This window comes from Sturnira hondurensis, unplaced genomic scaffold, assembly GCF_014824575.4.
Source record: "Sturnira hondurensis isolate 20B ecotype Veracruz unplaced genomic scaffold, ASM1482457v3 Scaffold0019006, whole genome shotgun sequence".
NCBI lineage: Eukaryota > Metazoa > Chordata > Mammalia > Chiroptera > Phyllostomidae > Sturnira > Sturnira hondurensis.
Genome location: NW_028091637.1, coordinates 3,112,650 through 3,126,808, shown reverse-complemented (window position 1 = coordinate 3,126,808; position 14,159 = coordinate 3,112,650). Strand labels below are relative to the sequence as shown.

The window sequence follows — 14,159 nt, the reverse complement described above, 5'->3', positions numbered from 1 at the left end:
GCAGTGGTTCACACTAAGTCTGCCATTTCTGTCTGCAGGCAGGAGAGTGGCTAATGCTCCACCGTGAGAGCATCACTCCTCTCTCTGGTTTTCGCACCTGCCCCTGAGGACATCACACAACTAGCAAAGCACAGAACAGCTTCACTAAGAAATCTGCTGGGCATAAACCTCTTTGAAAGTCAGGGTGATCACAGAGGGGCCTCCCCAGTTAGGTGTGGGTGCTGTCAGTGGTACTCCCAGAAAGGTCACCTGAGAGGCAGATGTGACAGTCACAGGGAGAACTGCACTGAGACAGAAGAGAGATCAGGGCACCAGGGTCTCTGCTGTGGGGGGCGGGGTGCTGCTAAGTGCAGGGTGGGCAGGCAACATCCTGGAGGGGTGTTTTACGCTGTTATCAACTTTTAAAAATATACTCACTTTTTAAACCTACATAAAGTAAAATCCTGCGATGTCATTTATAGACAAGGTACAGGTGTTTCTGACAATAAATACCATTAGAATGATTCCCTTTACCAACAACAAGCCTACAGCATTCACAAACAACCACCTTACAGATGTGGACTGCATGGGAACAGAAACTCAGATTGCAAAATAAATTAGCCGACAAAGAAATAACACTTAAGAATTTCAAAAGTGGCATATGGGGGAGATCTAAGAGAATTACACAGACCAGAGTCAGCAGACTAACAATCTCATCATTTCTGCATATTTTAAATGGCAGAAAATGGGACCTGTGGCAGATCCCCACCCGGGAATAAGGCCTCGGACCTTTCTGTTTGTGTGGAGACCAAGATACTGCAGAATAGCTGGACAAGACGCACAGGAAACAGAAGACTTGTTGTTGCAATAAGTCTGCTGAGCAAAGCCTGACACAGTTATGTCTCTCCTGACAGAAGCAGTAAACACACTGGGTAGTTATGAAATGTGTTCCTCGAACCTACCTCAAGCAAAAAATTAATCTCTTATTTATTATACACACCTCTTTGCCAAACAGAAGTCAGATGATTTGCAGTAACATACATACACTCTATAGAATACTTAACACAGAAACAGAATAAGCCATAATAAAAAGCATGTGAGTAGAAGGTATAGGAAAGAAGCATGTATAATTAGCATGCATACTAACTATAAGGGTTAAGACAGTTATTGTGACTGAGCATTAAGTTACTACTATGCTACCTGACAGCAAAAATAAAACGAAAAAATTGTAGAAGGAAAGAGGACTACTTTTAAAGAGTGACAAACTTGTTAATGGTCCTTAAGTGTAAAAAAAAAAGAAGAAATCACCAGGAGACGTTATCTAGGGAGACAGGAAAGACCTTTGACTTCACACACACAATTCTGCCTCGCCCTCTTCCAGGAACACTGCTGCCAGGCATTCACAGTGGTCCAGCGTCGGACAGCGTGGGAGGCCGCCCCACGGTCCAGCTCCTAACAAAACTCGGCTGCCCCAGCCCCAGAAATAGGATGGTTGACCTTCATGCCAAAAGGTCGGGAAAGCACCCAATCTGCGTGTGGCCTGTGCCCAGGCCGACTGGGCACACGCCACATGTGCGGGGAAACCTGACCTTCTAATGAGGTTGTCTAAAAGGACAGACATGTCAGCAGGGCTGTGGTGGATCCACGCATGCTAAACGTGTCCGTGACGGCAGCAAGCGTGCTCTCCTTACGGAGGGGCAGGCAATCATCGTGAGAGTGCTGGAGGCACAAGGGGCAGCAAGCTAAAAAAAAAATGAAGCTTTTTTGAGTAATAAAAAAGAATGGAAAGGCTAGGAAATACCCACAGTTCTTACATACTTCTTTCCCTATCATGAAAAAAAGACTTTTTATTCTAGAATGAGAATTAATCAGAGTCCTTTCTTACCGCTGTAATCTTTATGTTTTAATTATCTTCGTTTAAGAAGTAATAAAGAAAAAGTTAATTAAAATCAAGACTAAATGTTCATGACTCTTCAGAAATTCCTCAAGTAAAAGGAAAAGATAGTCCTTTAATCACTCCTTGGGTAAATAGTTCTGAGTAAAAGACATTCCCCTCTGAGTAAAGAATGATGTTTATTTAAATTGAGGGTGTGCTTCATTTTTTCATTTCTCATTTATGTTTAGATCAAGAAAAATGGCTGAGATACAGTTTTGTAAACTCTAACACTAAGAAAGACATTCATTAATTGACTGTAGTGGAGGAAGGCTTCATTTTGGGGGAAGTATACAAACTGTTAAGTACTGATCTAGCCTAGATACACCTTTTCCTCCTTGGTGTTCCTCTTAACCAAAATTAAATCCCTGGTGATTTCTAAAATGAAAAACACTACAATGACAATTTCCTAAAAAGTAAATTGAAGACAATCTGTGTCCTAAGTAAATGTATACAGCAGTTTTCTAATGAGATCAACCGCCAAACCAATGAATCAGAGGTTAATGTTGCAGGGGTGGCAACAGATTCACAACTGACAACTGGCTGCAACACCTATCTGTGTCTAGATTTGTATTAATTAAGGGGCAATAAAATATGCATAGGCAAATGCTGAGCAGAAGTCACTCAAAACCAGGGCTAAAAGTTGAGGCTGGTGTGTCTAAATTTACTCTAAGGTCAATGAGACAAACGTAACCGACAAACACACTTTGCCTGGTTCCACCAACTTTGAGTTTGCAAAGCAAAGAGCCTCAAATGAAAATTAAATACTTCTCTTTAAAGGATAATTGATTTAGGAAAAATCTAATAAGCATGTGTTATTTTTATGAGAAAAACAATAAAGATAATTCCATTTTGAAAAAAGAAAAATCCAATACAAATACATTATCAAAAAAGTATATTCAGACCCCCCCTTTTCACCAAAGCTACCCTCCCCCTCCACCATGAGAACTATGAATATTGTTTCCCCAATATTTTGGTGAGTTTCAAATTCCCCATATGCAATTTCCGAACATAAATCAAAGGCTTCTTAGTTACAATAACTGAAACTTTAAACCTCCTTTGACTCAAAAGAGAAACCTTTTTTACTCGAGACATTAGAAGCAACCTGATGTCAATCTATCTCTACGCAGTTTTGCCACAGAAATTTTTTTTCTGCATTCCTGTTCAGACAGCCTGTTTTGAAAACAGGCAGGCTTATCCTTCGCCCAGCTTTTCAGTTAAAGAAATTGCTCCTTACCAGCTCTCCAGGCACGGGGTCTGCGCAGGCAAGATCCCTGCCGCAGCAGGACGCAGAAGCGTCCTCTCAAGTTCCATTTCCGCCCTTTCATCAGTCAGTCTAACAGCTCACAAACAGTGTAAATAGTCTATATAAATATACCTGTGTTGAAATAATTAATCCTATTTTATGTTCCCCAGCCCCTAGTAACCACTGTCTGTTATAAAATTTTAAAATTTAGCAACATAATTTACTATCTAAACATAATCCGTGTAAAGCCAACCAATTAATAACAACCAAAGTTAAGGACCACTTACAGGTAAGCATTGTGCTAGCTGTTCAAAAACGTGGCCACAGAGAGCTGAAACAAAGGGCTGCGGAGCTGGAGGAGGAGGAAGGAGCCGTTCTCCGACCTTTTCCAAAGCACTATAAGAGAGTCGCCAGGAGGAGATTCCTCTTCCCAGTTGCTCAGTGCCTTTGAGAAGAATAAATCTCCTACCAATGAAGCTGCAGCTGTGCTCATCCTGGGTGTAATCACTATGTAAGGCTGAGGGTTAATGAGCTGCCATTCTTAGCTCTGTTGTTCTAACACAGATATGCATAAATCAGGACTGGGAGTAACCCACGCTTGATTCTTATTTGGAAGGTGACAGGGTGAGAGGGAAGCTGGTCCACCCTGAGTGCTGGTGTTTGGCAGGCATGTGGAGAGCATGTTCACTTGACGTGGCCCATAGAGTTCTGCCTGTGTGAAGAGTGGGGACAGAGGCTTTGTGGTGGTTTGTGAAGGCAGAACCCTACTGCCCCAGGCTCCATTACAAGGTGCTCTATTCTGAAGGCAGATGGTAGGGGAACAAAATATACCAGGTGAAAGTCAGAGGCCAAAGAATTCCTTCACAAGGCAAAAAGAGACAAATCACATACCTTTTGAAGATTATACTTCTGGTATATCTAATCTTTGGCAATTAAAAAACCTCTATTATAAAAAATTTTAAAGATATTCAAAAGTACACAGAATAGTATAATGAATCCCCATATACTCATTACTAAGACTCAGAAATTATAATGATCAATCTGCTATCTTTCATATCCCTACCCACTTCCAAGCTTCTTGGATTACTTTGAAGCAAATGCCAGATGTCAAGAATTTTATTTGCAAATAGAATTCACGTGTCTCTACAATTGAAGGACATTTAAAAAAAAAGCACAAACATAATTCCATTTTATATGCTTAAAAAATTCTGGCACCAAATCGATCAAATGTTTGGTTTTCAAATTTCCAATGACCTCCTATGAATCATGTTTCGGTGACAATTTTTTCGTGACACAGGATCAGAATTCTATTTAGAATGAAACAAGCTCCTAACACTTTAGAAAGCAATAGTAGTAGAGTAGGAAAGCAGAACTAAGATGGGCAAAATAATGCCAGATGACCTGCAGATTTACATACTTTAAAAAAAAAAAAAAGAAGGGAGAAGAAGGTGAGAAGTATTTCTCGACATCACTCTGTGTTAACGCATCCGGTCCGGGGAAAGTGCTGGCTTTGCTTCATCTCGCAGTTGTCAGTGTTCTCTGGATAGTTCACGTGGCGTGAGGGCAGACATCCATTATTTATGGGTATGAAGACCGTAAGACAGGCATATTTTAAATAAACAGATTTCATAAAAGTATAAAATACCCAAGAGTTTAAAGACACCCACAAAAAACAGCAGGAAAAAGAACCCCTTCACAATAAAATGTCAAATAGAACAGAGCTTAAATTTTATAGATACTTGTGGAAAGTAGTTACAAATAAGAGCATTCCATGAGAAACGGAGATTTGATTAGAATTCCGAACTTCAGCCGTTCATGGGTTAGATCACGTTTACCAAGCAGGACTAAATTTACAGAGAATCTGGGAGGCTGGAGCTAACTAACCTTCTGAGCTTAACATCTTCTATGCCTCTCTGCCGCCACTCTGGTCCCCAACAGTGTGTCACAGATCAACTCTGGCAGCTACGTAATGTCTGACCAGTAAGAGAGCTATGTCAGGCTGAATAATGTCCCAGGGAAGCGTGAATAGCCCTGTTCAGGCCAGCATAAGACCTACCTGGACCGCTGCATTGGGAACAGACTGGTGCACCCATCAAATGAGTAAGTGGTAAATGCTAGACATTTCCTTCCTCAGAGAGAATCCTTCCCAAGAAGTAATACAATAGGTGCTATCAATTCAGGATTAGGCTTTTTTTCAGGTTATTATTTAATTAAGCGTGTCTGTGCCAAGGCAGTGGTGTCAACAAATTACTCACCACTATCTTCTCTCCATTAAATTAAACTGAGTAGGTATTCACAAAACATCTAATACCCATTCACACACCTAAATACTCTGGGAAATAACATCAATAAGAATCTATTACTATCTCATTTTAAACTCAGAGAAATTCTGTGATTTAGGTGGGGCTGATGATAATCTTCATTTTATATAAGAAACTAAAGCTGAGGAAAGTTAAGGCATCAGTACAAGGCCACACAACTAATAAACATTAGCTGGTTTGAAGTCTATATCTGCTGACTGTAAATATCATACTATAAGAATGTATAGACCCACGATGAAACATATAATTTTTGGTTTTGAATGGGTCAAAATTTCTTGAAAGAGACAAATGTAAATTATGAGAAAACTATGAAAAAGATAAAAAAAACAGTTTATGTAAAAATAAGAGAAAGCACTTTTAAAGTTGATAAATTTATATTCTTATGAGAAGTGTACTTTGAGCTGATAGCATTTTTTGATGTTATAATAGCTCTGCAGATTCAGTACAGGAAAAATCTTACTTATTCATATTCTATCAAACTTAGATCTGTGATGACGTGAAGATAGGTTAGACTGAAGTTTAATTTAAATCTTGGGTGAATAATCTACAGAGACTGGAAATGTGCCAGAAAACAATATGAAATAAAGCCATTAAATAAAAGGACAAACATTTGACTTCTTTAAGATAAATATTTTAAAAGTATGAACATACATATAAATGATGTGCCAATTAGGAAATGTCTTATGTGTTTAAAAGTATGAACATCTGGTTTGTTAGCACGTATTTTCCAAATGATGTTCTATTCTTAGTTAGTGAAGCCTAAGGAATACTATTATCTCTAGTGTTCCTTTAGCATATGTCCCTGTCCAAGACACAGCGAAAGGAAAGTCTAATGCACTGAACAGAAATCTTTTTGATTGCTGAGAGAAGGCTTTGGTGGAATGAATCTATCCCTTTAAGCAGGGATACCTGCACAAGAACACACTTGCACACACAAGATGATTCCGGGTGACAAGCCCGTGTCAGCTGACTGGAAGACCAAGCCAGCTGGTTACCCCTGGGGTACGGACTGTCCCTCAGTGCCGAGCTTGCTCTCTTAAAGTTACACTTCATTCCATGTATAAGAAGTGAGGCCTTCTTATTCATCTGGAAGTGCCTCGAAAGTTTCTTCTTTCTCCCAGCTTTACTGAGATATAACTGACATACAAAACTGACATAAGTTTAAGGTGTACAGAATAATGACTTCATATCAAAGGTTTCTTAAATATGTTACTTATCTGTTAAAATAAATTTTTCTCTAAAAGAACCCATAAAACAACTCTTGCCCCCAAATTTCAGCAAGCCCAGAGGTGCTGCTTTGGGAGTAGGAAAGCAGACGCAGTCCCATGTCACACCATTTCCAGGAGGGTAAGTGGGTCTAGGTCTCACATCACCGAATGAATGCCTTATTACGACATTAGCCCCCAACGAAGTTATACACAGTCAGAGACAAATGGAATTGAAATAGGAACAATGAGATTATAAGAACAAAGTCACTCAGTTTTACTTTTTTTCTTTTCTTTTTTATAGTCATCTCCATTTTACCCCCACCACTCCCCTGACCCTAGCCATTCCCACTTCCCACCCTTAATCCTACATCCCTTTGGTTTTGTCCACGTGTCCTTTATACAGTCTCAGTTTTAAATTAATGCAGCATTATTAAACTTTCCTAACTTGAGTGACATATAAATTAATTGAAATATTTTATACAGGGAGCCCTGGCTGGTGTAGCTCAGTGGACTGAGCGCAGGCCTGCGAACCACATGATCGCGGTTCAATTCCCAGTCAGGGCACATGCCTGGGTTGCAGGCCAGTTCCCAGCAGGGGACTCATGAAAGGCAACCATACATTGGCATTTCTGTCCTTCTCTCCTTCCCTTTCCCTCTAAAAATAAATAAACAAAATCTTTAAAAAATATTTTATACAGGGAAACACTTCTGCTGTGTTAGTGGGAATGCAGACTGGTGCAGCCCCTGTGGAAAGCAATATGGAGACACCTCAAAAATTAAAAATGAAACTTCCTTATGACCCAGCAATTCCACTTCTCAGAATTTATCCAAAGAAACCCAAAACACTAATTCAGAAGAACATAAGCACCCCTATGTTCATTGTAGCATTATTTACAATCACCAAGTATGGAAGCAACCCAAGTGTCCATCAGTAAATGAGTGGCTAAAACAAGTATGTGACATGTATACAACGGAATACTACTCAATTGTAAAAAAGAAAAAAAATTTACCCTTTCTGACAGCATGGAAAGACTTGGAGAGCATTATGCTAAATGAAATAAGCCAATCAGAGAAAGACAAATTCCATGTGATTTCACTCATATGTAGAATCTAATGAACAACTGAATTAACAAGGAAAAAGGACCCCTGGACGTGGACCGCAGTGCAGTGACTGTGGGTGGGAGAGGTGGGTAAGGAGGGAAGTGGTAATGGAAAAAATGCAATAAAAAATGGCCCATCAAAAAAAATCTACAGTGACCTTGCACAATTATATTTTCTTTACTTTTCGGTGTTAAAAGCATTGATTTGTTATATCTATTCTAAATATATGACAATTTAATTCTGTTTTTATATTTTTTTCATTAAAAATAACAAATATAAAACTTGAAAAAATTATAATTTGCCCATGTTTTGTAAATGAGCCAAGAGCCTCAGAGAGTCTCCCATCCCATTTATCATTTCTCATGTCTACATATTCACTTATCTAGTGAACAGCCTTTATTCCTGAATATGGAAGATGGAATCTTCTGAAATATTAATACCACCAATTAAATACTCAAAGAATTTCTCATTGAGAACATCAATAAGAACTCTACAGGTACCTTTGGGTTTTTGTATCTTCCAAAATAAGTCCAAATATGTAAAAAACTGGCAGGCGTGTGGTCATGTAGTTAAAGGAAGCTGGGCAAAGACACAGAACCGCACATCCAGGAGCACACAGGATGTCAGTGCTTTCAGCACTAAGGGCACCAGCACCCGTGGAAGACTGGCCATGCACTCTCTTCAGTTTTCCTGGGAAGCTGTAGTCAGTATTTGTCTCTCCTTGTTTACTTTTTGGGTATTTCCTAGTTCAGGACCACCCCCTCCCTGCCTTTTTTCAGCGGTTCTAATAGCTTACAAAGATGCACGGTTATTAAGATGCCAGAAAAGGTCACATCTGTGTGGTATTGCCTGACTGTTACCAAATTTGAAGAGCCCGTATTTATCAAATTAACATCTTCTGGTAGGCATCAAATTAAAGATTAAACTATTTAATTAAAATGATTATTATTATTTGGTAATGGAAAGTAATGCATTCTTCAAATGAACTTAATCTAAAATGATTTTTCATTAATTTTGATCACACTATGCTTCTTCCTTCTCGGTAAAGAACAAGTCTGAAAGGACTAATGACAAGACCCAATTCAAAAAGAGAAGCAAGCAGTTGCCTATCATGGAAACTGAAATTCAAAGTAACAGTAAGAGTCGCGGTGCTGACAGCAGCAGCCACGCAGACCCAATCCCAGACTGGATCAGAAGTCTCTCACCGGGGTTGCAATCTGTGAGAAGGGAGCAGATGGAGAGGAGGACTTTAGAAATGGTCAGGGCCGGACTCCAGTTGTCCTTCAGGATGTCCAGACAGATCACGCCTTGGCTGTTAATGTTACAGTGATAGATTCTCGTTCGGAAGGTAACCTAGAAGAAAATGTAAACTTGTTATAAATACACATACCTTTTATTAGACAAAATAATCTAAGGGTCATTGGTTCAACCACATATTTAATTTCTCCTCAGGCCCATGAAAAGAATCAATAATCAAAATCACTATTTCAGAATTTGTCATTCTGGGCCCAAAGAACTAAACTCCGATGACAAATCCATGACATTCAGCTTTTGATGAAGAGACAGATCATCACGTAACTAATGTTCTGGGGGCTGAACTTACTCTTGGTGCAACTGCAGGAATGTTCATAGGAGGGAAACTAACTTTGACTTCTATAAAAATTTCAAAGAAAAAAGAGTTCTCCAAAATAAACATTTCAAAGGCAACTTGCATTGGATTCCTGTTGTTTTAAGGTTTTATACATTTATAAAATTCAAAAATGCACAGGAATACTCTAAAAAGGAAATAAATATTATTCTGTCATGATTTAAAGACATAAATTGGGGCACTGTATATAAATAAGATATCTAGTTCATAAAAACTATGCTAATTATAACTTACAAACCTACATTCTCTTGTTTTGAATGTAGTATTAGTACCGCTTACCTCTTCCCAGTGATACCTAGGTCACCACTGTAGAGGTATAAGTTTGAAACACGTGTATAACATTTTTAAAGAACTTCAGTTGAAAAGTTAAGTCCAAATCAGTTTTATAACTCTAACAAAACAATTTTACAAAAGCATTCTATAAGCAACAAATTTTTAATGTTATTCATTAGTATCATGTTTATACATGTTCTCAAGCTGAGAAGCTGAAATGTGAAAGCTCTTGGTGTTCTGAAGACCAGTTTTCTGGTACCCTAAGTCGAAAATGGCTCTGCACTAAGAAATACACACTTAGCAGATCTTTGTAGGTGTTGCTATCTCGCCAGGGCATCCAGCATCCATGTGAACACCAGGCTTTACTTAATTCATCTGCTAGTAAGTCTCAGAAAACACAGATCCGCTATTCTACAACTGCGGAGCAACATGGTACCATTCTCAGGCTAGATTAGTACTCCTATTAAGAGTTGCCTTTCAGTCCAGATTAGGTTAACTTCCATATCTCTCCCTACACACACACATTCCAGACACCTAGAACTGCTGAAGGAAATATAACTGACATCCTCTAAAATGCACAGGTAATTTGCAAGGGCAACCCCCAGAGGCTGGCATGAAAACCAGAAATTACAGTAGGCCCATGAGCTGACAGAGCAGCTGCCGAGGGTGAGGCGAGAGGAAGGGCATCGAGGATAGAAGTCAGCCGTACACATGGAGGTTTGATGCCCTAGTGGAGGGTGAAGATGAAGCCTTAGGTCTGGATGTGGCAAGGGGCTGAAATTGAGAGCCCTTACATAAATTTGGACACTTGAGCAACTTGCAGTAAATGGATGGATTTGAAAAGATAATACCTCACATAGGAAGAGTAAATACATTTGTTAGAAATACTCTGCGGTCTGGCCTGGGAAAGAAAACATGTCCCCTGAGAATTCCAAATCCTGGGCACATACACTATGCAAAGACTACATAAAAAATAGCTTAAATGACTGCATTACTATCAGATAAAATATATGTTCAAGGCAAAAAGCATTTAAGGCAAAAATCAGTAACGATGATCACTACATTATATGAAATGAGCAATGTATCAGGGAAATATAACAATTCTGAATTGGATACAGCTAACAATATAGTAAAAAAAATAAAAAGTAAAAATTGGCAGAATTATAAGGAGAAAATGACACATCAACAATTAAAGAGGGACATTTGCACTGCATAATTAATAGATCAATCAGCTCAATATGTAGTATGGATATAGAAAATATGAACAACTGAATTAACAAAATCAAGGTATTAAATGAAAGGACAAAGTCCACACTTTACAATTAAAGAACATATATTCTTTTCTAAGCATAAGAAACATAAAAATCAATCACATGCGAAGCCACAAAGGAAATTTAACATATTTCAAATAATTATTAAGCCATAAAGATCACTCATCATATATTTGGAAGCTGAAAAATACATTTTCAAATAACTTGATTACATAAAAATGAACAGCTGTATTTCTAACTGAACAACAATGAAAATGTTGGGCTGCCATCACCAAAATTTGTGTTTTGATTAAAACAGCTGTAAAAGAAAATGCTACAGTTTCAAAACCACATAGTAGTAAGGAAGACATTTAATGAGCTAAATAAGTGTCCAACCACGGAAGGAAAAAAGAAAGAAGAGCAATTTCCAACCCGTGTGCTACAAGAATTTTAAAACATGCAATGCCTGACTATTTGGCCAGGGGCATGGACTTCTTTCCCCTTAGGCTGTCAAATAAAAAAAAGTAACATTCCCTGGCTGGTGTAGCTCAGTGGATTGAGTGCAGGCTTATGAACCAAAGGGTTCCCGGTTTGATTCCCAGTCAGGGCACATGCCTGGGTTGTGGGCCAGGTCCCCAGTAGGGGGCAGAGCACATGAGAGGCAACAATACATCGATGTTTCACTCCTTCTTTTTCTCCTTCCCTTCCCCACTTTCTAAAAATAAGTAAGATATTTAAAAATTGTAACATCCAATTCAACAATAGCCATCTGGTATGAATGAATCAAAATTGTATCTTTTTTTAGATCAGCAAAAAGTTTATTTTTTGGAGTGCCACAAAATTATAGGAATTAGTTTGTGTGCTATGAGGTGAAAAAGGCTGAAAATCACTGGAATGGAGTAAATCCTGTGAAAGTAGAAAGAAATAAACATATGAGCCGAAGTTAATAAAATAGAGAGCACCTAGCAACGTTAAAATTCTGCAGAGAACTCACGAGTACCTATCCCTTTAAGGGCTAGATTAAAAGACAAAATATTTTTATGATCCAATATAAGTGATAAGTAACAATATTTAAAAACCTATCAGATATGAAACAGTACACTCTGAGCCAGTTAATCCTCAAGATAACTCAAGGAAAGAAGTAGTATTATCGTACCCACTTTAAAAATAAAAAAAATATTGTAACTGTGAGGTGATGGATGTTAAGTAAACTTATTGCGGAATTCATTTTACAACATATTTATATATCAAATCATTATGTTGTGCACCTAACACTAATACAATATTCTATCTCAATAAAACTGAAAAAGAGAAAAACCCATTGGCTCATGGTCCCACAGCAGATAAGTGGTGGAGCCAGAGTTTGAACACACTTCTATTGATTCCAAGATCGACGCTCTCTTACTCAGCCTCAATGCCTGTTTCCTTTTCCTTCTTTAAATGAGATAATTATAGATGCGCACGAAGTTGCAAGAAATAATACAGACAGATCACGTACGTTCTTCCCCCAGTTTCCCACAATAGCAACACCTTGCACAAACATGGCATTTTATCAAAGGAAACTGACACTGATTGAGTCTGCTGCCCCCTCCATCCATCTGGTTTCAGATGCACCACGGAATGCAGACTTGGGGTCAGTACCACAGTCAAGACGCAGAACAGTTCCATTACAAGCATCCTTTGTTCCACCCTCTCACAGCCAGTCACCCCCCCGCCCCCGGACCTTCTTAATTCTTGACAATCGCTACTCTGTTCCTCCTCTCTATAATTTTGTCATCTTAAGAATGCTATGTTATCAAACAGGATGTTACTTTTTGAAATTGGCTCTTTCCACTCTGCATGACTGCCCTGAGATGCATCTGAGCTGTTGCATGTATCACTAGGCCTCGGCCCTTCTTACTGCTGATGAAAGTTCCGTGGTATAGACACGCCAGTTTGTTTACTCACTGACACACACACCGAAGGCCAACTGGAATGTTTCCAGTTACTATCTATTACAAATAAAGCTGCTATAAACATTAGTTTTTGTGTGAATGTAAGTTTTTATGTCTCTGAGAAAAATGCCCCGTAGTACAACTGTTGAGTTGTAAGGTAGAATCATATTTAGTTTCATAAGAAAGAAACAGCAATCTGTTTTTTCTAGAGTGGCTCTCCCATTTTCCATTTCCAGAAGCAGGGCGATCCAGTTTCTCTCCCTCCTTCTGGACGCTTAGTGCTATTACTATGCTTTATTTAGTCTTTCTACCGGGGTGCAGTGATCCCTCGCTGTGGTTTTAATTTGCATTTCCCTTACTGCTAATGATGGCGAACACTTCTTTCATGTGCTTATTTGTTCTCTGGATACCCTCTTCAACAAGAATGTTTCTATCTTTTGCCCGTTTTCTAATTAGATTGCTTTTTTTACTGTTGACTTCCTGGTGTTTTAAAGTAAAGACATTTCATTAAAAGTATAGTTAGATAACAAATAAAACATGAGTTTGCAAAGAATCTTGTGAAATGTTTTTGGACAGAGAATGTTCTATCATGCTGGTAAGAAGTATCTACTTGGGGGGTGTCTGTCAACCTCTTTGCTGACAAGTGGTCATGAAGAAACCACACTCAATTAAGCAAGCAGGCTGACTGTTCCTACATGCTCTAATGCTGTATGTGGACCCCAACAAATACCTTCTGAAGCTGGAAAAGATTCATGAACTTAGAGAGTTTTAATAAGTGTCATAAACTGATCTAAGGCAATGTAAGCCATGATCGCTTTGGGGTCCCCTCATCATATCCCTACTTCTATTACCACGCTTGCCATAGGACCTCCTCACCAAGTCATGAGTTACTCATGAAAATACTTTTTTTCAAATGATGTCCAATGCAGTGTGTGGCATACAGAAAGAGGCCACCGTTCACTGCACAAATGCTCATGCATCACAGGCTACTGTTAACCAGGTATGTCTCTCTCTAAGGAGTTGTAACACATTGTTCTTTAGGGAAAAGGACAGTTTATAAGCATAACTTACAGTGGACCGAAAGCTGGAAAACTGTAGAAAGTATCCCGAGGAAGCTGAAGATGTTTTTAGTGTCTTTCTATGCTATAATGTTACTTTACTAAATTGTCCTGTAGATTAAGATATGTCAGAAGCGAGTTCATACAGGTTAGACCAACAATAAAAAATATTTAGTACGCATTCAACCTGTGTCAGGAATCCAATATA

The 14,159-nt window shown here is 38.7% G+C and overlaps 1 protein-coding gene across 2 annotated transcripts in view; it reads right to left on the bottom strand.

Annotated features, from left to right (window-relative positions):
- Positions 1-14,159, bottom strand: part of UBE2E2 (ubiquitin conjugating enzyme E2 E2) — a 264,128-nt gene that overhangs the window by 29,896 nt on the left and 220,073 nt on the right. For both annotated transcript variants that reach the window (XM_037070765.1, XM_037070764.1), the window contains exon 5: positions 8,994-9,141. In XM_037070765.1, coding sequence (XP_036926660.1) covers positions 8,994-9,141 — 148 coding nt within the window. The remainder of the gene's footprint in view (positions 1-8,993; positions 9,142-14,159) is intronic.